This window comes from Paroedura picta, chromosome 5, assembly GCF_049243985.1.
Source record: "Paroedura picta isolate Pp20150507F chromosome 5, Ppicta_v3.0, whole genome shotgun sequence".
Taxonomy (NCBI): Eukaryota; Metazoa; Chordata; class Lepidosauria; order Squamata; family Gekkonidae; genus Paroedura; species Paroedura picta.
Window position 1 is genome coordinate 67,605,447 of NC_135373.1, and position 26,063 is coordinate 67,631,509.

Here is a 26,063-nt window from a genome sequence, read left to right on the forward strand (position 1 = left end):
AAAAGCCTGTTGCTGTCAGCCCTGCTCTCAAATCAGGCCATCACCACTCCTCCCTCCCAGCAGTCTCACTGCTACTCCACACTGACTTTCTGAGAACCATTTTCTGCCCAAGCCTTCAAAGCGTAGCCTACAGATGGAGTAGAATGAGGTGGCAGAATTCTGTGGGAATCCATACTTCTGGTGGGAAGAGGCGCATCTTAATGCTCCCCCAATTTGATGTCCTGCAAATGAATAGTTAGGAAACAGAGTAAAAGGTAAGAACATAAGGAGAACATATGTGTGAGCACACTCTATATCAGCATACTTTGAACCACAAAACCTCTTCATTTCCTTATTTTAAACAAAGCTTTGTAATGTATTTCATACTGTTATATATAATCCACACTGGCTGTTGTATTTGTATTTGAGGAAGGCCACAGGAAACTGATCTGGTTCCCTGCTTTTCAACTGCCCAGCCTTGACACTGAAGATGTAGCAGAGAGCACCTAGCCCTCTTATGAGCTGGCAAAAGTGGTGGCTTCTTCATTGCTTTCTCACAATGAAGGCATTTGATGTATCCATCACCTGATGCAGGGGTAGAAGCAGGAAACAGGCCATGAACTTCTGGTTTTAAAACATCTCCTTGTCTCCCTCAATTTTTCATGTTCAAGGTTGTGAGTTGATACAAACAAGAACAAAATGTTTTGTTTGTCTGAAAGGACTATTCCATTAGAATCCCAGTTTCTGAGTAATTATCCCACTCAACATTCAGTTCAATGTGTTCTTTTATTTACTACTGAAGGTGACTTTCATAATAAAATTGTTCACGCCACCTGGTATTCATTGGCGTTCCCATACCAGTTACATTTCAAATGGCATTTGTCCTTGTTTAAAAAGCATTCCAAGATGCTTTATTTTAGATGAAAGTCAGGAGCTGAATGCAGGCTGTTGATTAAGCCAAGTATGAAATCCGTATCGCAACAAAAAACCCTGGAGTGGAAGCACTATAGAGAGTGCAAGCTAGTGTGGCTGCATTGGATGCTTTTTAAATTGCTACCTGTGACCCCTGTGGGGCTAGCAGTTTTGTCCCAATCAACTTCCACACATGGAAGCCTCCTATTTCTACGTCATTGAAAGCCTTTGTGGTGAGGAGGTCTCTGTATCTTTGTGGAATACCAAAGGCAGACTACTTACCATGTAGGTATTGCTTAGATTTAAGATAATTCCATATGACAGCTATGCACATATCTGATCAAATAAGCTTTGCTTGGTTTTGCAGTGGGCTTGGGATGGCTGAATAGATTTGCTTGACCTAAAAAAAACAATCTACAGATTACTTAATGCTGGCTAAATGCTTATTAAGAATTCAGTGTGCTTCTTCACGTTGCTGTCCTGTTGCTGGTACCCACTTAGTTCTTCAACAAAATATTTCTTCCTCAAAACAAAGAGTTAGTCCCGGATTTCCTCCATCCCTCTTGCATTGGAGGTACTTCAGAAGAACCCTGTAGGCCTGACCTTTGAGCCTGTAGGGAGCATCCATTTAGACACTGGTTTGGCTTGTGGCTTCCCAATATTTTGCAATTGGCTATAATTTGCTTGCCAGCCGCTTTGTGGTGGTGCCCATTCCCAGTCCTCAAAGTTCCAAAATCTTAACACTAAATAATGCGATAAGGCCTTGGTGGGAGGACTAAATAATGCGATAAGGCCTTGGTGGGAGGAGTAAGGGCGGGCTCTGTCCGGGATGAGGAAGGGTGCGGATTGGCCCCTTCCTCCGGACTGACAATGGGAGGGCCCAGTCGGCAGGCGCAAAGCTCTCCGATTGGGCTCTCCGATTGCCACCCCGCCGCCAAGGGAGTGCGCGGCTCGCAGTTGCTCCCTTGCCGGCAGCCTGACGCATTGAGAGGTGCAAAGCACCTCTGACGCGTCAGGCCACTGCCACGCCGGCAATTGTGGCCTGCCGACTCGGGGGCCACACGTGGCCCTGCTAGCACCCGCTGTATTCCAGGTACAGCGGGCTTGATTACTAGTGACCATAATATTATTCAAAATAGAATTTCCAGAACTCGCGGATTCCACCATCTAAATTCTCCTGAAATTGTCAAATTCTGAAGATTTAGTGACAGGTAGGTAACTAGTAAGATCTCCACCTATGTATATGGGGGGAGTAACCCTCTCAGAAAACTCAGGCAAAGGCCGAATCTTTAACCGCTCCTGTGGAGCAGAATAAATAAAAGATTAAGCCCTAAGTGGGAGGAGAAAGGGCGGACTCTGTCTGCGATAAAAACTCAGAGGGCCCAATCAGGAGCCCAGGGACAAGCGGCCAATTGCGCGGCTCCCCATTGGCTGCTTGGCCCAGCCTCGCCTTGCCCAGCTGGGGACTCACCACACATAAGGAGAAGCAGCCTTCCCCGATGGTGAGTACTCCTGCTGGCTTCCCCTCGACCTCGCAAAAGGGGGTGTCCCTGCTCCTTTCCCCCTGCGGTCCCTTCCTGATGGCCATCACGCCGCTGCCACTTCCCCTCACCCAGACACACACACACACACACGCAACCCCCCTGGCCGCCCCCCATCGTGTCGCCGCCGCTTCCCCACGCCCGGAGACACACACACACACGCAGCCTCACTAGCCAACCCCCCCTGGCCGCCTGCCCAACCACAGCTTCCCCACGCCCACAGACACGCATGCATACACATGCGCACACGCACAGCCTCACCAGCTAACCCCCCCTGGCCGCCCCCCGTGTGAACACCCCGCTGTGGCTTCCCCGCGCCCACAGACACACACACAGCCTAACCAGCCAACTCCCCCTGGCCGCCCCACCGTGCCATTGCCCCGCTGTCGCTTCCCCGTGCCCACAGACACACACAGCCACCCACCCACCACGCTCTCCCACCCCTTTCCCCACCACCCACACCCAGGCACACACTCCTCTCTACCCCCCTCTTCCCTCGCCACCTACCTCTCCCGATTCTCCCCCCTTGTGATTCCCCCCACCCTTCACACACACCCTGTCCCCTCCCCTTTCATCTACCTCTCTGCCTGCCTTCCTTTCTTCCTTCTTACTTCCTGACTTCCTCTATTTCTCCATCTCCTTCCTGTCTCTCTGTCTCTCCCTCACTTGCTTTTGTCTTTCTCCTTTACTTCCTTTCTTTCTCCCTTCTACCCATCCCTTCAACCACCCCTTGCCCATTTTTCTCCCTCCCATACCTGATTTCCTCTTCTTTTCCTACAGTCTGCCTCCCCATTCTCTAGCGCTCGCTGTATTTCCTCTACAGCGGGCTTAATTTCTAGTTTGAAATAAAATAAAAAGAGTATTGAAATATAAATTTAAAGCCCTACACACTTGCACATGATTTAAACTAACACAAACACACAAAAGGAAAGTAAAGAGTTGAAATGATGTGATAGAGGGCATAAGATTTGGGTCAGAGAAAGATTAATAGCTTCCTTCTGATATGGATAAATCCAAAAAAGGGATAGCAGATATGACCTGCATGATGCTGGGTGTGTGGTCTGCATAGAACGATGACACACACATGGTTATGGCCAAGAGTCTGAGTTTAAATATTAAATATCCTATTTCATGTCTGGAGGCTAAGGCTAGGCAGCAAGTCTCTAAAACAAAGGAGTTAATGAGTTCATCACAGTATGGTACAGAAATGTTGACCAGGGACTTGCTCTGTTGTTGGTAAAAAGCATTTGCTTGAGTTACCAGTTGCTCCCATATCAGGGAGGACACCAGTGATTGCTTTAGGATGAATCCTAATGGCTTTCCCAAGTAAAGACAAATGAGTGACCAATAAAGATATCCAGATGTTTCACTCTCTGTTAACTGAGGAAAGGGAATGGCTGGTGAATTAATTAAAGAAAACAATAACCATACCTGTGAGAACAGTATCAGAGAAAGAACAAGCTCTTAGGTGCCATTATTTGAGCAATAAGCTTTATTAACATTGTTCCAGAATAAGAAGTGGGAATAGTGAGACACCAATTGCTCAACTCTTTCAAGATCAACAACATATGGAGTATGGTTTTTATTTCGTGGTTTTGAAGGTCTTTCAACAACATTGATATGATCATTGGTACTGATGGAGATTCTTAATACAAGAGGAATGTTATTTTTAGGTTGTCAACACCTAAAGGATGGGACATCTCATGGGAGTTGGGTGCTTTTATTTAAGTGGATGTTTCCCTCTAGTTCTTTGTAGTTTGGTTGTAATAAGTCATGAAGTGTTTTTGAATTGCTCTTCTAATAAGAAAACCTCATAGTCATGTTGTAACATGCCTGTTTGTGACCTGTTTATTGTAATATGCATTATTTGTTTGTTTGTTTATTATATTTATATACCGCCCTCCCTGGAGGTTAATGGAGGTTTAATGGTTTTGGAGTATGTCCTTTAATGTTCATTAAGTGTTTTTGAATCACGTCCCTTTAACTAGGAAGGGAAGCAATGAGTGGCAGCAAGCTTCTAAAGGACTTTGTAAGAAAAATTTGGGGTACCTCTGGCTGATTGCTCTATAAGTAATGTTAGTTGATAGAATGTATGGATAGACATATTGTGATAGCTGTAGTATTAGAACATAGTTTTCATCCTTGTCTTGGTCTTTAAGACTGAGATTCAACGACACTGAACTTGTTGCCATTCTGAGTTCATATCCTTTATATTAGTGAACAGTACTGATGTATTGTGTGTTTTGAATATTGCTGTCAGTATTAAGGTACTGTATATGTCTTCCACTGTTTTTTTAGCTAATGCTGTTGATGAAGATCGATTGAAACTGGCATATCACCAGAAATCTGTTCAGCCTACAGCATTGTTAAATTATTTTCCCCCCTCTGAATGGTATTTTTCTTGGGTTGCCAAGATTTGGATTCAGAATACATAAGAATCTTTAACATATATAGTGTTATACTAAAATTGTTTATTAGCACTGAGTGTATACTATTTGTCCACATGAACATGTGGACAGGTTATCAGATTAGGTGTGTTTTATTCCCTGGCATGCAAACATGACTGATCCAGCTAGTTTACCAAGTTACACTTTGCTACTGATGCACCAGGAATATTATTCAAAACGAAGTTTACCTTGACCTAGAGCATGGCACATATGCCTTTACAAGCTGATGTAGTAAGGCAGCAGCAAGGTGGGGCCTTCAGGGGCAGGACAATTTAGGTACTGTTGGCCAGTACTGGGTACCCTTGGCCACTTGACATCTGTGAGCCTGCACATAATTTGACCCTGCACTCTGCAACCTCAAAATAACTTATTTTATAGGTTCAGGGCTCTGCTTCTCTTTAGTCACTTACTTGGTGGCCCAGCCTTCTCCTTATGAGCTTCCTCAGCCTTTTGACTAAACAGGCATGATGGAATTTTCTTCTTTAAAAGCACATCTATGAGAATAATAGAATCATAGAGTTGTAAGGGACCTTCAGAGTCATCTAATCCAACATCCTGCAGAATGCAGGAAATACACAACTACCTGCCCACCCACAGTAATCCCAATTCTATGCCCAGATGATGCTCCCCCCTCAACAAACCAGAATCCCTGGCCTGGAAGAAATTTGCTTCCCAATGTCAAAGCCGATCATGTTCTAGTTCTGGTTTGTGATTGTGACAATAGAACTGAGACATGGTTGATAGTCTCGATTAGGGGTTGCCAAAGTGGGTGGCATGCCTCCCCTGGGGGCATTGGAAGGATCCAGGGAAGCGGTGAAGAAGATTGGGGTAGTAGAGGGGCAGCAGTCTACGGCTGCATTTTCCTAGCAAGAAACATTCCAAGGTGGCTTGCCATTGGCTGCCTCTAGGTAGTAGTGACCCTGGCCTTCCTCAGTGGTCTCCCATCCCAGAGCTGACCAGGGCCAACCCTGCTTAACTTCCTGAAGAAAATGACAGCTTGAAGATGGGCTGGATGGGATCATATTCCTGTTAAGTTCTTCTTCCTCAGACTTTGTCTTCCCAGCTCCACCCCAGATTTCCAGGGTTGGCAGCCCATCCCCAAAAGTCTTCATTTGAGGTAGGTTGGAAAAGCCTTCTCCTATTTGTTCTTGCCACTGGATTTTTCATTTACTGCTTCTCTCTCCCTTTCACTTTCTTTCCTTGTCTGTCTCCCCAATGAGGATCCAGAGTGGCTTTTACAAATGTCTTTTACAAAGAACTTGTATATTTTTTCCATACTAAAATATGGCCACTGCATAAAAACAAAAAAAGAAGCATAGGCAATATAGTGTGCTTTGAATTTGCAATAGACTTAAAACCAGGACAGAGGTGTGTGTTCATACCTGGAGGGGAGGAGGGCACTAGGGATGTGGCATGGGAACCAAGGGCCAGAAAAAGTTTAGGAACCACTCGTCTAGATTAATTTATACTGATAAAATGATGTGATATTATGAATGTAGCATGAAGAGGGTTTTTTTTTCAGGCGCACAATTATATTACCAGCAGAATGAGCTAAGTAATGATGTGGCAGAAGCACTCCTAATACACTAAGTTTTAAGGATGTGTGTGGGTTGTATTTATCTTCTGAAATGAGAGGCTTGCTGTGCCAGAAGGTGGGAGGGAAAATGTAGCCATGAGGCGTTCTCATCCAAATTTTCTTCTTCATGCTGCTTTCCAGCAAAGCATGACATTACTGAGGCTTTGGGGTAACGGCCTCCATGGCCCTTGATGGTAATTTCCTTTCCTTAGCACTATTCTGCCTGCAAATCAAAGAGAGAGAGAAGAGGCAGAAGAAGTGGAGGGAGGAGAATGCATGGGGGTGGCCCCCAAAGGAGGGGACTTGGAATGCCTCCAAACAGCAATTACTGAAAAAACCTTAATGACTTTTTTCTTTCTTTTCTTGTTCCCTACATGTGAATTGACTTGTAATTTTAATTTCCAAGAAGAAAACAGTGGTTTAAAAACATTATTTTCATTATCCATTTGAACAGTGTTTTGGCACGTGACATCTCTATGGACTGATGCAGTTAACTGAGCTGGGGCAATTTTGTATAACTGTGCTTCCTTTTCCATAGCGGGGGGTAGGAAGGATGGGGGGAGTGAGAGACACTAATTATGCAACTGATTTAGTACAGATTAATATTGATTTATGGAACTGTATGGAGCTGAAAAATATTTTTGAGTTGCAGTTGCTTTTCAAGGATGTTCTGTGCTCAGTTTGCATTGTGCTGTCTTGGGAGTATGAGGAAGACCTGCTCTGTGCAGTTTTTAGAATAAGGCAAAACTCTGGATTGGACTGCTATGTAGAAATATAGACTGTGCCAGTTCAGACAGTAGGCACTCCTGATAGTTTGCATTTTGGGATGTTTCCACTCATTAAAAACTCCCTGAATATAGTAATCTGGAACATAGGGATGCCAGATCCCCCGTGGCCACCAGTGAGGGAAGGGGGATAGGATTGTCAGATCCAGGTTGGGAAACTCTTGAGCGATTTGGGGATGGAACCTGGGGAGAACAGGGACCTCAGTGCGTTGCAGTGCCATAGAGCACCCTCCAAAGCATCTGTTTTCTCCAAGGGAACTGATCTTTGTAGACTTGAAATAAGCTGTAATTATGGGGGATCCCCAGGTCTCACCTGAAGGCTGGCATCCCTACTTGAATGTTAGATAGACTTATAATAGTCCTCTCCCCATTCTACAAGTTTATATCAGACAGGATACTTTTTATGAGGCTCAGGAATCAAAAATATAGTCTGTAGTAGCACCATCACCTCTTCAGTCTAAGCACATTAATTTGTGGGTTTTCTTCTGCATATGATTGCACTGTTGGAATTGCTTACAATATTTAAGATACAAAAACCTGTCCATGTTATTTTTTTTCTTTGCTAATAGTGCTCCTGTGCCTCGTTCTTGAATGATGCAGGTCATTCAGGTCATGGGTCCCCAATATGGCATTTGCTGACACCTTTCCTGGCATCCACTAAGTGTTTTTTTTTTAATGTGTGGAGCCTGATGGGGGTTTTGTCCTGGCTGGCCATTGGAGATTTCAGATGGCTTAAACCTTTAGCTGTAACTGCCACTACAACATAATGATATTAAGTTTGGGACTGCAGGTAAGCTGTGTGTATGCAAGAAAATATTTTTGAAATAATATGCTAATTTTAAAAGGCATACCTGAAAAGCTGAAGAGTTCTGCATAACTTTACTCTCTAAGACTTGGTGGCTTTGACTCCTGTATCAGCCATTTTGTGGTTGGGCCCAAAATCCCATGTTAGAATTCTAAAAGTGCCCTCAGGCTCAAAAGGTTGAAGACCCCTAGTTTTGCTAATGCTTTTTTTTTTTTTTTACTAAGTGGTCATAGCAAGTTTGAAACTTGATCTTTTTGTTCTTCACTCCTCGATTGTATCCTCACAACAAGCCTGTTATGCAGATTAGTGTCAAAGATTAGCTCAGGGATACCCAGCAAAGTTTTGTCACAGAGTGAGGATTTGAAACTGGGTCTCCAGATTCTAGTCTGATATTCTGACCACTACATCATGACAGAAGCCATAGTACAGAGATATTACAATGTACTCTTAATTTTTTGTGTGCTTATGTTTCAGATAGGATTGCCAATCTGCTTGTTGGGCCTATAGATCTCCCAGAATTACAACTGATCCTCAGGCTACAGTGATCAATTTTCTTGGAGAAATTTGGGAAGTGAACTCTGACATTATACCCCACTGAAGTCCCTTCCTTCCACAAATCCCACCCTCTCAAGGCTCAATCCCTAAATTTCTAGGAATTCCCCAACCCAGAATTGGCAACCCCAATTTCAAAGCATTCTACAAACATTCCTGCTAGGATAATTCTGTGACTGATTTTTTCCCCTCAAAGATTTTTCTGCTAATTAATGTATGCTGCAGGCGTAACTAATTTGCTGGTGTCATCAGATGTTTGTCCTCATTCATTTAAAGCAAAGATTATCCACCCTGCTTTCCATTATTTTGGATTTTAAAAGATTAAGCTGTATTAGCTGCATTGCCACGGTTGGTTTAATTAAATTTACAAAACTCTCGGGCTTGGAACAGAGCAGTCTAATGTACTGTTTTGACAATTTAGCTTTAGAGGGACCAATTTTCTATTTATGCATGTTTACTGGGCCACAGAATATTAACCTGTGACCACTGTTGGGTGACCAAGAAGCTGGGACAACATAATTAAGTCCCACAGTAGAAATCTCAAGAATTAGGCATTAGAGTGGTTCTGTTGCTTCTACTCTAGATAGCAGTAATTGTTGCAGACTGACACGTCAGTTTAACAACATAAGGATGGATTAGAATGAAAGACTTGCTTTTTAATATGTGATAGCTATGTAGTAATTGTAATTCTGGACATTTTGAAGCCATGGGAGAAATAATATTTTCCTAGTGCTGTTAGGGACAGGGAGAGAAATGTTGAGAAATTCATAAAGCCTTTAGTGGATATTCAGGGGAATATGGGACACCTTTTTATCATCTGATCCAGTCAATTGTCTTGATGACTTTTCCATGTCAAATAGAAATGGGTGAACTTGTCTATACTTTCCATCACCTCTGAAATGAAAGACCATCTGAAGGGAAACATTTCTGTAGGATGGCCCAAACAAACGAACACTTCCTTTTTTTATCCTTGTGAGATAATTTTAAGTCATACATCAGTGAATTAATAGTTAAGGGAACGTTCATTATATTTTAACCTTACAAAACTAGTTAAGACTATATTACAGAAATGTAGTATTTGATCATCTAAACATCGATTCTAGTATTTAACAAGCATATCTCTTTCAGAAGGAAACTATCTTATAAAACAGAAAATGCAATCCCAGAGACACTTACCTGGGAGTAAACCTCATTACATAGCATAGGACAGAGTAAAGCTGTTCAGGACTGCTTCTATACTCTCTGGTTTGAATGAGAAAGTAGCTCTGAAAACTTCAAGTACTAACTTGAACCATGAAGATAAATTCAGGTGAGTGGTCGTGTTGGTCTGAAGTAGCACAACAGAAATTTAGTCCAGTAGTGCAGTGGTCCCCAACCCGCGGTCCGCGGCCTGGTGCCGGGCCACAAAGGCCTTGGCACCAGGCCGCGGCTCCCTCTCCCCGGCCCCCCCCCCGCAGTAAAAAACTTCCCAGGCCGCAAGCTTGTGGCCCGGGAAGCTTCTTACTGCGGGAGGGGGGGAGAGGGAATCAGGGTTGCGGCCACGCATGCGCCATGCGCAGCCTAAATCAAGCATGCACGATTTTGGCCGTGCATGCGCGGGCGTGCATGAGCAGCATGCGCAGGCATGCATGCGCGGCATGCGCAGGCGGGCAGTTGCCCTGCCGGTCCCCAGCCTCAAAAAGGTTGGGGACCACTGCAGTAGTGCCTTGAAGACCAACGAAGATTTATTCAAGGCATGAGCTTTCGTGTGCAGCACACTCCCTCAGACAAAATGGAACAAGGATCATAAGAATGCAGATATATAGAAAAGGTAAATTAGTTGCAAATTAGTAAACTGTGTCATTGTATCCAGATCCACATTATACCAAATTATGTCACATGATAATTCTTTGCTAAAACAGCCCTTTGAGTTCAGTTGTAGTTCACAAAAATATTGGAAAAATTACACAGTTTACTAATTTGCCACTAATTTATAGAGCTCACACCTTGAATAAATCTTTGTTGGTCTTAAAGGTGCTAATGGACTCAATTTTGTTAACCCGAACCACGTTATAGCTATCACCATATTTCTGGCCACATGATCCTGAAACCTGTTGACTCCCTAAGACAACATGAATGGCGCAGCTGAATAAATGTCAGCTTCTCTGTTGATACTTATGCAATGCTTAAGAAGCTGTTCTTTAAACTGCATGAAAGGTAGCATGAGAAAATCAAACACAATGCCAGATGTACCTTTTCAAAATAATGTATTGCATGACAATTAAGACAAATAGGGACTATTGGTCTGTTGTAGAAAATACATGTGCTGCACATGAGATGTGTTATGATATGTGTATACTTGAAAGCCAATTAGGTTGGTTAGGGTTTCTGCTGTATATCACTTCTGATATGGATACCCATTGTAAAGTGTCAGCTATTGATCAACAGATATATATATATATATGTGTGTGTGTGTGTGTGTGTGTGTGTGTGTGTGTGTGTATTGAAAATGTATGATAGCATGAACATTGTCCAGTAGCTACAGTCCCTGGTTTGGGTCTGCTTGACTTAACTTCTAGAGGAGATTTGTCCCTTTGTTGCTTTAGTGACCTGATTGCATATTCCATGTGGAAAGTATGAAGTGGGGAGTCTGTGTGCTGTTGGGCCATTAATAGGGTGAGCCAATAATTATATTTCCTTCGAGAAGCTTCCTGCACCAAACATTGGTGGCACTGAATGTGTATGCCTGGGTCTGAGCTGCCAGGGAAAGGAGAGAGTCTTGCTGGTTTACTATGTACCCAACTTGAGGGACTTCAGTGGTTTGTCCTTGGATTTTATGACTGTCATGGCTTCATCAAGGCTCTCCCAGGTTGTATCCCCCCTCCCCACACACAAAACAGGTTGCACACTGGATCTGATCTTTTGTGCAGAAATTGATCTGGAGTCAGTGGTGCTTTGTGAACCTGATTATTGTTTTATGAAGGTTGACTTGAGATTTGCCTCCCCACTCTGCAGTGGTGATGAGTTTACATCCAAAGACTCATGGACCCAATTGAATTCTGAAATGTTCTGTGTGGTTTATCTGGTTGTGCTGGCAGCCGATGAGCTCATTGAAGGCTGGAATCTGGGCCTTCAGGAAGGCATTGACCAAGTAGCCCCCCTGGCACCCTCTTTGCCCCTATACTACCTTGGCTTCATGGTAAATTAATAAATTAAAAGTAGACAAAAGGGGGCTAAGGTGGCTAAAGTGGTGCTGGCAGCCAACTCATGACAAAGTAATAAGAACACTTCATAGCGCCTGTTTGGGGACCTGTGAAGTGGGAGCAAAGGCAGCAAAATGTTCTTACTTCTTTGCCTCCATTGTGTCTGCTGTGTCACATCCAGCTCAGTTGTTTGGATTTATTAGACAACTGACCATCCTGGCTACAAAAGTAGATAAACATTTGGCTATTAGCTGTGACACATGTGTAACATTTTCTGATAGTCTCATACCTCTGCCAAGGCTTGGCCGTTGGATTTGGAGTTAGTAGGAATCTCAGGGTTCCATGTGCACAATCAGGTCCATTGGGGGGGGGAGTAGATGTTGACAAGTCTTATCAGCCATTCAGCCTACTACTAATTCCTTGGATCCTCATCCTTCCTTGTTGGTAAAAGCCACCATGAAAGTGGTAGGAGGAGCTTTTGGAGATATTATAAGCATTTGTTCTCCCAGGGTTGTTTCCCTAGCTCCCTCAAGGAAACATTGGCAATGCCTCTCCTGAAAAAGTCATAATTAGATGGGAGGAACCTAGCTAATTACCTTCAAGTATCAAATATTTAATTTCTGGGAAGGTGATTGAACAGGAATTTCTGGATGAGACATATTTCTTAGATCACTTCCAATCTGGCTCGACACAATCAAAGCCGGTACAGGGATGACCATGAATCAATTAAAAGAAGCAGTCAGAGACAGGGATGCATGGCAAAGACTTTCCTATAGAATCGCCGAGGGTCGGACACAACTGAACGGATAACATCATCAATCTGACTTCTGGCCAGAACTTGAGATGGAGATGGGTCTGGTTGCTCTGGTTGATTATCTGCAGTTACATCTTGATGCAGGTGGGACAGCATTACTGATCCTGTTGAATCTGTCAGCCACCTTTCACACAGTAGATGACTTGGTCGTTGTCAACTGCCTAGCCTCCCAGGGAGTGAAGGGTATGGCTTTGAGCTGGTTCTCTTCATTCCTCTAGGTTCAGTTCCAAAAAGTAATCATGGGTGGAGAGAGGTTGTTATTGTGGGCCCTAACTTGGGGTTCCAGCAAGGATTGATTTGATGCACATTGTTATTGAACATCTTTGAAGGGGAGTCATAAAGGATCATGCCCAGGTTCCTGGCAGAGTGAGCCACTGATAGCTGGACTCCGTCCAGGTTGAGTAGACATGCTTCCTTGCTTTGGACCCTTCCTGCCCAGGGCCTTCATCTTTAAAGGTCTGAGCTTCAGACGACTCTGCTTGAGCCATCTTGTCACTGCTTCCAGGCAGCTGGATAATACTTCTGGGAGAGAATCAGGGTGGCCATCCATCAAGAGGAAGAGCTGGGTGTCAGCATATTGGTGACATCCCAGCTTTAACTTCTGCACCAGTTGAGCAAGAGCACATGAAAATGTTAAATAGGATTGGAGAGAGTACTGCTCCTTGAGGGACTCTGCATGCAAGCTGGTGGTGGATTGATGATCTCTGTTCTACTGTAACCCTCAGTCTGCGATCCCAGAGAAAGGAGATCAGCCATTTAAAAGCTATCTCCTGTATTCTGGTATTGACGAGGTGGTGAGCTGGAAGCTCGTAGTCGACCGTGTTGAACACAGCTGAGAGGTCTAGTAACACAAGCAGAACCACCCTGCCTTGGTCCAACTGGCAACAGTGGTAATTCGTCAGTGCAACTAGCGCTGTCTAAACCCCATGGCCAAGCCGGAAACCTGACCAGGATGTGGCTTCTTCCAGGAATGCTGAGAATTGGTCAATTTATTTATTGATAAATAAAATAATATGTTTACTTAGGACTCACTTTAAGATGCTAAGAGTTTTCTTGTAGAATTCCAATGAATATGAACTTCTATACTTATTTGTTTAGTTTTTTCCCCTCTCTTTTCCCCTATGGGAAATCATAGCAGCGTACAATAGAATTCCACCCTCCATTTTTTCACAAAAGCCCCATGAAATAGGATAGTGTGTGACTCGCACAAGATCACCCAGCTAGCTTCCATTTGGGTCTTGGTCACACACTCTAACCAATATTGCAAGACTTAATTATCTAAATAAAATCTTTTTTCCATGCAATTTTTCTGTTTCATCCTTGTCTGGACAGGTCTCACAAAGTTTTACAACAGAAACAAGAACAGTAAAAATAACTAAGCAGCATCCTGCAGGATCTACCAATGAATGGTATTGCAGAAGAGTGCAGTAAATAAAATTTGCTTTCTCTGTTAGCTTAGACTAGGCCCTAGCTGCTATGATTAACCTCTTGATCTCCAGAGGGTGGAGCAGCACATAGAGCCTTAATAAGAGACCTTTATGCATGATGCTTAAGATGTTGTAGAAGAAGAGTCGGTTCTTATATGCTGCTTTTCTCTCCCCGAAGGAGTCTCAAAGCGGTTTACGATCCCCTTCCTTCCCTTTCCTCTCCCCACACCAGACACCCTGTGAGGTAGGTGAGGCTGAGAGAGCTCTGACATTACTGCTCAGTCAGAACAGCTTTATCAGTTCCGTGGCGAGCCCAAGGTCACCCAGCTGGCTGCATGTGGGGGAATGCGGAATCAAACCTGGCTCGCCAGATTAGAAGTCCACAGTCCTAACCACTAGGCAATTGAGGCTTTAAAAGTCAACTCCTGCTCATAAACATCCATTGCGGGCATCCTTACTTGTAAAGTTATTTAAATGCTCATGTTGCTTCTCCACATTTTCAGAGGAATACTATATAGTGTGGTCTGTCTATCCTTGAACAATGAATGCAGAAAATGTCAGTCATGGGCTTGTCCAAATCGTTGGCTCTGAAGATTTTAGTTGTAAGTTTGACCCCAAAATATGAATCTTCCACTTGAACAGCAGGACTGCTTCTCAGTAGAAGTCTTCTGTAATTAGTTCCCCGTTGTCAGACTGTAAACACCAAAATCTAGTCAGACAACCTTTATGTCTATGCAGAAATATTTTTTTTCTTTCCTATGACGCTTAAAATGGCAAATGCAAGTTTTGCTGCAAGGCATGGAGGGATAATTATTTTATCAGTGGATATGTTCTGCGTATTTATGACTGCTTTGGCATTCATGTTTTGAAGGTTCTGAGGATCAAAAGCAGTTTAAGCATTCAGGCAGATATATGTATAAGTACTTGGAATGCTTATTGTGTAGATCTAGTTATTTGAGAGTTAAATTAGAATTTGTGTTTATTTTCTTATGAGTATTTTTTTACTAGATGGGTGCTTTATATTTGGAATATGTGTGCTAAGAGTTGAATTACAGTCTAGGTGTGAGGTCATGTATAACTCTCATATACTGCCCTGAGCCTCAGGGGAGGGTGGTAAATAAATTAAATAAATAAATGAATGAATAATTAAAATAGTAAGTCATCAACATTTCAGACAGGATCTCTGTTTAACAGGATACTATTTAAAAGTATTTTCTTGCATAAACAAATCTTACTTCAGTAAGGCAGCGGAGATCCTTATGTTGTGGTGGCTGCTACCTCTGAAGCTTTATTTTTAAAAATCTGCCCAGCCAATCACATCTCCAGTGGTTAGTCAGAAGTCCTGATGGACAAAACCCCCATCTGTTTCCTAAGGATACTTAGTGGGTGCCAGAACACATGTTGGCGGGCAATATAGTGCCCAAGGACATGACACTGGGGGGCCTGGTCATTCACAAAAACACACCATGTGTGTGTACTTGCACATGCATGTTCATCTTTCTCTGGTATATGGTATATCTTCTTCTTCATCACAATTGTCCTGTGCACTCCCAGATGGGGTGCTATACAGGTTCATGGGCCAGCTGCTCAAAGATTTTTTTAGTTCACTTAGCAACAAAGCAGGAGGAACCCCTCCCAACTGGAGACGTTTTCCTGCCTAATGGTCACGTGCTACAGGGAGAGGCTTTGCAGTCTCCCTCAGTTCTCTCTTTGCTTCCACTGGAGTAGAATATCTATGGATGAACACTTTATTTGCCTGCTGTGAGAACCACAGTCAATCATTTTCCAACCCAGTAATTAACATTAATGCATTTTCTATTTTCCATGTCCTATGTATGGAAAATCACTCTTTTTATATGAGGTTTCAAAAAGATTCCTCAAGAGTGTCAATAATTTGTACTTACCCAGAATTCCCATTGCCCCACAGGAGACCACAGTGGTCTCTCATACTGGTTTTGATACACCTAATACAGCTTCCCTTCAAACTGTTGCCCACTTGCTCCCTGGAGCATCTCTCTTTTCAAGTTTTTTTTCCCCTTGTATCCGTCACATTTGCTAGGAGGGTAGGGGAAAATAACAGCACTTAGATCTGACTACCTATTCCATAATAATAGGGTGGTACGAAGACTCAGCATTCATTTTTTACTCAAGGCTGTTTACAACTTTCACCTTAGTCTGGATATTTCAGATCCCATTTTTCTCCACACCCATCATCAGAGGCAAAAATGAGATTACACACATTACATGTGAAACTGTTTTATTTAACGTGAACAAGTGAGTTCAAGAAGACCATGCAATTATTCATCCGCTTTACCAGACCTTCTAAGGTAAAGGCTGTTTCAACCCAGATGACATCTAGATGAATTGTCTCTACAATCAGAACAGCCTGTGAACAAGTATCCATCTAGTCTTGCCTATTACACATACAAGTGCATTCAATAAGGTCTCAATCTACATCTGCTATTTTCTGTCCCTATTCTGTACATCTGTTCTGTTTTCAGGCATCCTTTTGGCTGAGGTGTGCACGGCAGTCACCTGGTTATTTGTAGACACCTTCATAAAACACTCTATAGACATTAATACAAGAAAGGAGACATCAGTGGGAACAGCAATCTTACATTCTGTTTTCCAATGAATTGTTCACCCCACCACCTGGTAATTCAGCTTGTTAGTCTGCCATATAGAACTGCACAGAACAATGATAGAAATAGTGTTGTCTTTGCCTGTTACTGTTGTTCATTGAATTGCCATTGTGCAGACACACATCCCTCCCTCCTTATCCTGCTGTGATTACATATTACATATATATATATATTTATCTATTACATATATATATTTAAAAATCTTTGACTCATAGTGGCAGCTCGAGAACAGAGGGAGATTACAGAGCCCTTCCCTGGACCACGTGATCATTAGGTGGGAAAACAGTTCCAATGTCATCCGCTGGGAGGCACCTCCTTCTCTGTTGCAAAGCTAACTGAAAAATCTTCTGGCAGTTGCCCTGTATGTCTGTGGAGTACCCCACATGTGCCTGTACAGTAACAACTTGATGAACGGAATGCAACAGCAGAGAGGTAGTCCTTTGGACTACCTCTCTGCTTACACCCCCCAGAGATTACTGCACTCTACAAATTTAAACAAACTGTTGATCCCTGGCCCTAAAGAAGTGTACTTGGCCTCAACCAGAGCTAGGGCTTTCTCCATCCTGGCTCCCACTTGGTGGAAAGAGCTCCTAGAAGAGACCAGGGCCTGCAAAAGGGAACTATTCCACTAAGTCTTTGGTTGAGACCAGTGGAGCTACACCAACTCAGAAGCACTCTAACAACTACCAGCAATGCCTGACTGATACAACGTAGGGCAACTCCTGATCTGGCCACCTATTAAACAGAAACAGCATGCACAATTAGGTAACCAATGGTTAAGTGTTATGCAGTTTTTATAAGCATAAAATACTTTTATAAATGTTGTATTATGATGTTTAAAGTGTTATGCATCTAAAACTTGTGTTCTCTGTAATGTATCAAGATCACAATGAACTGTGAGCTATAAGCTTTTACTATAAACCACCCTGAGCCGCAAGGGAGAGCGGTATGTAACAAATAAATAAATAACAACAGTTATAAATAAATGCAACACTGTCATTGTGGGAGTGGCCACTCCCAGTTCTCTGGTTTCTTTTAATGCTGCCGACCTGTGTAATCCCAGCCAGAATAGAAAATGTAGTAGTTCTCTGGAGTATTAAGTTGCCAGTTGTCTTATATTGCAACCAGAGAACTGCATAATTAGCAATGTATTTATAACCATATTATCAACACTTCAGTGCTTTATCATATGAATGTTTTTGAGTTATTCTAATACATTATCTTTATGCTCAATATGTTATGCTTTACAAATGTATATGGTAAATGTGTGTAATTAAGATGCCTCGGTAAATGGCTTTGTGAAATAAGCAATGTAGTTTTACAAGGTAACTCAGCAAATTGCTCTACAAAATAGGCCTGTGAGAACTGAATACAGAATTGAGGAAGCAAAGCCTTTTTTTTTTTAAGGGAGTTTTTACTCCTCCCGGATGTTCAAACAGGCTTGAAGCTGTGTAGGCACTGACTGGAAATGTTTCAAGAAGCTGAGGGTTTTAGTTTGGCAGGATTTTCAGTTGTGCAGGTGACAGTGTCTTGCATAGATTTTCTACATCATTAGAACAAGGAGGCTAATAGTGAATTTCTAAGCAGAGTTACACCTTTCTAGGCTAGGCTTGCCAGGGATCTTTCTGTAAGTCTTGGGGGATTTGTTAGTTGGCGCCTGTGGAGATGGTTGCTTCTAACCTGAAAGTGCTATCCCTTCTAGATCACCCTTTAGGATGCCCCCCCCCATAAAAATGATAAGAGATTGGGAAGATTCCTGTAGAGTAGTTATAAAACTGGCTTTTTAAAATTAAAAAATATGGTATAACAATTCTACTTTGCTGCAGAATGTTTGAGTGTTGCCTATAATATGAAATTTACACTTCCCCTTCTCCCCATCTATGGATACATATGTAGTACAAAGCTCTGCATAACCTTTTGTTACTCAGGGGGGGCCAAACTACAGCTCTCCAGATGTTCACAGGCTGCAATTCCCAGAAGCCCCCACCAGCACATGGGAATTGTAGTCCACGGACATCTGGAGCACCACAGGGTGTTCACCCCCTGCTCTAGTTGAAAAGATACATTTAAAAAATATTAACTGCTGGTTTCAGCATCATAGTTTACAAAGTCAGATCCTTTGGCGTATGTATAACAATGTTATGTTACTTTTGTGGGCAAATCTTCAACAACACATTAGTAGTTGACTGTTTATGTTGTTCCTTTCCCCACCTAGTTGGACAATGCAGATGAACAGGCAGCTCAGATTAGACGGGAACTTGATGGGCGCCTCCAGCTGGTTGACCAAATGGCAAAAGTAAGCTTGTTAACCTCTTTCTTGCTTTATGGCATAAAACATATTCAGTCATATTTAAGTATATGGTACTTTTATATGTGTTGCTGTTGTTGTTGCTGGTTTGGATCCCCTAGAGAATTTCTATGAACTGAAAGGGTATGTGTGTGATTTGTTAGTTTCACCCCTCTTGCTACAGACCTCTGCCCCCCCTTTTGTTCCCGAGGGTCCCCTTTAATTTAGGATTTGTGAAGATTCCTATCCATTCCTAAGCCTTTCTAAACTAGACTTGTAAGCTGGGAAGGGCCATCTAGTCCAACAGCCCACCTCAGTGCAGGAAACCAAAAGCTATAACGTTGCTGACAAATGGCTGTCCTTGCTGCTGCTTGAAAACCTCCATCACTAGGAAGGATGTCTGAAGCTGAGAAAAGGGGCAACCCCCATTCCCTTTCTGCAAGCAAAAGCAGGGTGGGAGGAAAACGACAAACCCAGCAACAAGGGACGGAGAGCCTTTTAAGAGATTTTGACTGATACACATTTAACTGAGAGTCCAGTTACCCACCCATGCCCCAACACATGTCGGGCATACTGTGTAGCTATACCCTCAGAGCGCTTGAGGAAGAGAAGGGGGTTTTTGAGCAGAAGCTCACTTTTGTTAAACTTAGTCTCACTTCAGCATCAGACATGAGCAATCTCTGTCACCAGTGGCTCAGACAGGTACCCAAAACATGTAGAGATGTCTCCATTTTTTATCATCATTTGAGGTTTTATATTTAATGTTTGCTAGGTTCTGTTTAGGAAAACGGCATCAGACCAAGATTCTTTATCACAATTCTAAGGAATTCACTTCCCAGAAGGGATGGATTGCTTGTTGTGTGCAGTACCAGTGTGTCTGGATTATTAGGGAAGTGTTTTGTTTTTTAAAAGATCTATGGTGTTAAGGACAATGCTTGACTGAGTCATCGAACAAGTCGCATAAATAAATGTCACTAATTAAAATATAGGCACTAATGCTGAGAAGGAAGTTGACTTTTTTTAGAATGTAGGCATAGCCATCGGTGTAAAAGATAAAATCTGCCACCTAGTGGGTGTAAGAATGTTTCCTGCACGTTTCCTATTTTTCTGAATTGGCGGAGCTGTTGAAGGCACAGGGGTCAATTAGGTCGTCCTGTGCTGAAATGTGAGCAGTAAAAGTTTACATGGGAACCAGATTCTTCAGAGCTTGTCTTTTTGAGTCATTCTAACAGTGCAATCCTATGCAGTTATCCCAATTTAACCCCTTTGCATAGGGTTGCATTGTCAAGTTAAAAAACTGCTGCAGCCTCTTACCAGTACCGCATATGGGGCAGGCTTTGGCATTATTTCAGTCAAGCAAGAGGATCTAAACTTTAGAGGAAAAGCAAAGGAGAATGCAGTCATTTTCTGAAGGACAATTTCTAGCAGGGAATGAATACATGGAAGCATACGTGTGTGGGTAGGAGGGAATCCTGACCTCATACGCGAGTTCTGTATTAGACTGAATAAAGGCACCCTGCCTATACCTCATGAATGAGTATCAGGGAATATATATTCAGAAATCTGTATCCAAAGTCCACAGAATGGAGGAGTTCTTTGATTTACCCTATTTATAAAACTACTTCTCTCACTGATTCATGGTGGATTCCCCATTAAAAATATTGTAATGGGAACACTGTACAGGAAACTATGTAATAGAAACTGGATTACACAATTAAAGAATGCACTAGAAAAACTGTATATAATACATACCAATAAAGAAGAATTTGAAGAACAATGCAACAATATGGATCCTGTACAACAAGCAGTGCAGTGAACAGTGCTTAAAATGTCACAGATTATAGACAGTGATCAGAATCTCCTGTGACTTTTAAAGTTCAAACTATTCTTGAGGGAAGGGATGAGAGTAACAACATCAGGGAGATGGTGGGAAGATCTAATACTCCCTCCCCCCCATCCTTGCCGCAACATGACAAGAACTACAGCACGGGAGACTTCTTGTCTTGGTCCTATAGGATGGATACAAGTGGGGAACCTGCAAGGATTTACATTGATCACTTCATTTGCCATTGTATCCTTTTTCTTACAGCATTACTTTTTTCTCTTCTGGCAGTTCCATATCCTTTCCATTTTTCTATTTCTTTTTCCCACTCACTCACTTTTTTTTCTGATCCTTCAGTCTGATCCTTCACTGTTTATTTCAGTGATCTCACCTTTCTTCCCAGTGGGGACCCAAAGCAGTTTACTTCTATTAGATCCTTGCAAGAATCCTTTGAAATTAGACTGAGAGTTACTGATCCAAGGTCATTCAGCAAAAGCGATTCCAACCTGGGTCTCCTGGATACTAAAACAAAATGGAGAAAATATCCTGACCCAAACCAAACTCAATAACCTAAAAAGGTCAAAATAAGGGAAATGAACTAAAGCCTCTGTAGAGTAGAACACAATTTTAAAATTTAGTACTAATATTTATTGAAGTTAAAAACCCAAGGCACATAGCCTCAATAAAATCAGATGGGGACTGCAACAAAGAAATTAAAAGACACTTGCTCCTGGGGAGGAAAGCTATGGCAAATCTAGACAGCATCCTAAAAAGCAGAGACATCACCCTGCCAACTAAAGTGCATCTAGTCAGGGTTATGGTCTTCCCAGTTGCAATGTCTGGCTGTGAAAGTTGGACCATAAGGATACTCATGTCCAGTTTCTCAGTACTGATCAGAAATTTATGGGAATTAAAATATTAATTTGAATAATCTTTCAGTCTAAAAAATCTATTCCAATATCTTTTTTCAAGAAGAAGACTAGTTTGTTTGTTTGTTTGTTTGTTTGGATTTCTATACCTCCCATTCTTCGCGGCTCTGGGTGGTTTATATTGAACATTGTATAACTCTTACATGGAACATTACATAGTTTGCAACATTGAGCAACCTTCAATAAAACATTATAACAATTCAACAATAATACAATATATAACAACATTGGGAGGTCAGTTATTTCAGTCATGGGAGGGTGTCCTGGGGTGGGGGACCAGTAGATGTTCTGAGTTGGTCGGCCTCAAGCGAATGCCTGATGGAGGAGCTCCCTTTTGCAGGCCCTGCGGAACTGTGGAAGTTCAGGAAGGGCTCTGATTTCCTCAGGGAGCTTATTCCACCAGGTGGGGGCCAGAACTGAGAAGACTCTGGCCCTTGTTGAGGTCCGACACACTTCTTTGGGTTAATTTTGTATGGTAAATTTTAATAGATTTATTGAAGAACTACAAGGAAGTTAGACTTGTCTTTCAAGCATACTGTGTCTGGAACAATAACTTTTTTTCTCAATTTTTAAATTGTTTTCAAGGAAAGAAAATATCCAAAGTTTGTGGCGAAAGAAATGGAGCAGATGTATATAGAAGAATTACGATCTTCAGTGAATTTGCTAATGGCAAATTTGGAAAGTCTTCCAGTTTCAAAAGGTGGTCCTGAATTTAAACTACAGAAGTTAAAACGGTCACAGAATTCTGCTTTTATGGATATAGGAGATGAAAATGATGTTCAGTTGTCAAAATCAGATGTGGTACTGTCGTTCACGTTAGAGGTAAGGGTACAAGTCATCTAATATTTCCTGACAGCTGAAATTATACTTATTTGTTCTCCTTGCTTTGGAATTTTCAGGTTTAGACATGATTTCAGGATTTTTAATTCACATATTCTAGCTTTCTGTTTTATGCAATCCAGTCTTCAGAGTGGTCCTCTGGCATGTGCTGTGTTTGAAGTTTTGTAGGTCTTTAAGACTGTCAGGACCATGGAATGCAAATATCTGTTCCACATAATATATTTCTGGTAAGGGCTTGGAGGAGGAGCGTGTCTCATGGCTTAAGTAACACTCAGCATTTAACACCCACTCAGGTCGGCTGTCCCGCCCCTGAGTGCCTTCTCCAATTGGCTTGCCTGTCTTTCCAGTGGCCAGCCAGTGGTTTTCTGTCTCCTCCCCTGCCCACCCCTCCTCCTTCCAATTCCCTCCGAGGTTGAGAATCTGCAGATCCCTGCCACGTGAGAGCTGTTGCTGCTGGTGAGTTCCCTAACAGCTGCCTGCAGCCTTTCCAGGTCCTGGGGGAGGGGAGAGGATGTTTGTAAAATTCTTCCACCATGCCCCACCCCAGTCTAGCACCCGTTATATTCCTGATTGCAACAGGCTTTGCCCCTAGCAAATAAATAATTATTGCAATTGATGGGAGAATTTCTTAATGGCTTTTAACTGTCAGGTGCTCTGGCTTGTGTGTCTCGCCTTCTAGTAAATGCTGTGATACATTTCTTTCTAAAAGGACATTAATAATTTTGGCAATAAAAAGAAAGCTAGCAAAGGACTAAACCCAAGGCAGGAACAAATGTGTGGATTCTGGCTGATACACTAGTTTTTTTTTTTTTGCAAGGAACATGTACTTTAGAAGACTCTATAACTCATTAGCTGCCGAAGTTAGTGAACATTTCAGCTTGCTAAAAAACAACTGAGGAAAGAGTTGATAGCTCAGTGGCTAAGCACAGACTTGCACGCAGAAGATCCCAGGTTCAATACTGATAATCTACTGTGAAGAAAACCTGTAGGAAGGATTGGGCAGGGGTCCTTCCACCAGAGAATCTGGGAGCCTGTGCCAGGCACAGTATACTTTGACACAGGATAATGGTTACTTTGTGGTAGTATCATATGAAGCCATGAGTATAAGGAAGTTTTTTTCAGTAGAATCAGACTTATCAAAAGTAGTCTGCCTTCAAGGTTATTATTTTCAAATAAGTAAACCACTGGGCAACATGGAGTAAGGGGGGAGAAGGAGGTTATTTTCTTTCTCAGAGAGCTTATGTCAGGAATTAGGCTGAGCCCAGCCTGCAGAGTCCGAGATAAAGGCACATCCGAAATCCAACAGCCAGTTGAAGATTCTAAGAGAGCTTTATTAAACAAAGGCCACAGAACGCTAAGGGAAAGCAAGATCTTCCTAAGCAAAAATCTTGATAATAACAAAGTACAAAGGGACACTCAGGGCAGTTATAGAGCCCACCACATAAGGGAGGGGGTGCATAGACATTTTGGCAGGAGAGCGAGAGAACAGCAAAGATGGGTTGATTCCCAAGCGACCAGATGGCCCAGAATCTTATCTAAGCAGTTGACACTTTGTTGAGACTTCGAGTTGTCTCTGCAAGGATACTTACAGTAAGATTGTTACATCAGCATGGAGCCTCTCCCGCTGGGAAAAGGAAGGGAGGCTGGGAGTTAGCCGACAGGTTTATTGCTTTATGGCCTTGGCTGGGGCCGGCTGGTGAGAGGCCTCAAGACATGTAAGAAACGAAACTTAGATGGCATGAATCAGGGTTCATGACAGCTTACAAGTTAAGAACAGTCTTCCTGGGGTGAGACATATGAGAAGGAAAAGAGATAGGTACTGTGGCCTACACCAGTGGTCCGCAACCTTTTTAAGGCTGCGGACGAGCGGCAGTGGGGAGGGCGATCCAAGCGCGGCCACACGACGTGCATGCACGGCACTCCTGCACAAGCGCGAAACTGCCGCGCATGCACGTTTGCGGCTGCTCATGGCGCAAACGCGCATGTGCGGCCCTGCTTCCCTCCCCCCCCCACACACACAAAAGGAAGCTTGCCGGGCCGCAAGCTAATCGGCTGCTTTTGCGGCCAATTTGCTTGCGGCCTGGAAAGTTTCTTACTGCGGGGGGGGGGCGGGGGGGAGCCGCGGCCTACACTACTGCATTGTTGCCTTCTCTTTAAAAACATGGAATAAAAATATTTGGATTATACCTCCCATCTAATTTCTAAAAATGAGGAAGTTAACCATCCCATGTTTTTTGCATATTTGAATCTGATCTCATTTCATTGATACATCAAGCTTGGATTTTTAAGTGTTGGAATTCAGGAGCATCTACATTAGATTTGCATGAGATTGTCTTCAGTTATCTCTTGAGCAATGAATCTAAATAATATTGAATATACTGTTGAATAATAAGCAGATGTAGGAAGGCCTTGCAGCTATTACAGACAAGGCACTCAGTTACCTATGATGTGCTTGGATTTATGTTGAATGATATATTTTTTTCAAAAGTAAAAGTAATTCACAGACATGGGACTTACCCACATATAATAAATGAGATCTGCCATCTTGTCTCTGTCTTTTTAATAAAGCTGTCATGTGTATGAAGAGCATTTACACCATTTTCCTGTATTAATTTGTAAAATGGTAGGCAGTTTTTTAAATTAATGAATTGAATGTATGAATCTAATTGGAAATTGGAAGAAATGATGCTGAAAACTGCTGGGCTGAGTGTGATTAAGCTTGCCATATGGTCAAGGGTTAAGTTCTGCATGGGATTATCGTAATGTGTCATAAGGAGATGGCATTTTAGTCAGAGGCGTTCCTGCCACAGATGGTAGTATCGTTACAAGGGGTACAGGGTAATTGCTTTGCAAGCTGGCTGTGTTAAATCAGAAGACTTGTTTTTACAGCCTTTTGAATCAAAATAGTAGAAAGGAGCAGCAGAAGGTAGTTTCCCCATGAATTGTGTCCTTCTGCTCCTAACTGGTCTGAACAGAACAAGGCTATTCAAAATAAGTTTGCAAGCCATCAGGAAAACATAGTTGGTCATAACCTTGGATTCTCATAGTCTTTGTTTAACTAGTAGTAGATATGCTTGAGACCAATACACAGTCTAATAAAAAGAGGTAAAGCAGCAGCTGGAGGCAGCATCTTTCATTTAGATTTACATTTGTACATATTTATTATTATTATTATTATTATTATTATTATTATTATTATTATTATTATTTCAATTTATTGAAATTATTGAAATTATTGAAATTATATGAATACAGTGTGTCCCTGCCAGCTTGACTGCCTTATTCTGAGCCAGTTTAAGCTTAAGTTTAAGATCTCAGTGCATGGAAGTATCACTTGAGGATCTGGATTTTTTGCCTTGTGTGTTATCTAATATGAGGGATGATCACTTGCACCCACAGCCTGCACTTGGCTGAGGATCTGCCTCTCTAAAATATATATTTTTTCTCTCCCAGGAGGTCTAGGTGGCATTGCCTCCTTAAATATTTGCACCCAATACTATCCTGAGAAGTAGATTAGGTTAAG

General features: G+C 42.4%; 1 protein-coding gene across 14 annotated transcripts in view; it reads left to right on the forward strand.

Moving 5' to 3' along the window:
- Positions 1 to 26,063, forward strand: part of CADPS2 (calcium dependent secretion activator 2) — a 385,311-nt gene that overhangs the window by 118,469 nt on the left and 240,779 nt on the right. For all 14 annotated transcript variants that reach the window (XM_077338372.1, XM_077338377.1, XM_077338370.1 and 11 more), the window contains exons 4-5: positions 18,878 to 18,958; positions 22,286 to 22,522. In XM_077338372.1, coding sequence (XP_077194487.1) covers positions 18,878 to 18,958; positions 22,286 to 22,522 — 318 coding nt within the window. The remainder of the gene's footprint in view (positions 1 to 18,877; positions 18,959 to 22,285; positions 22,523 to 26,063) is intronic.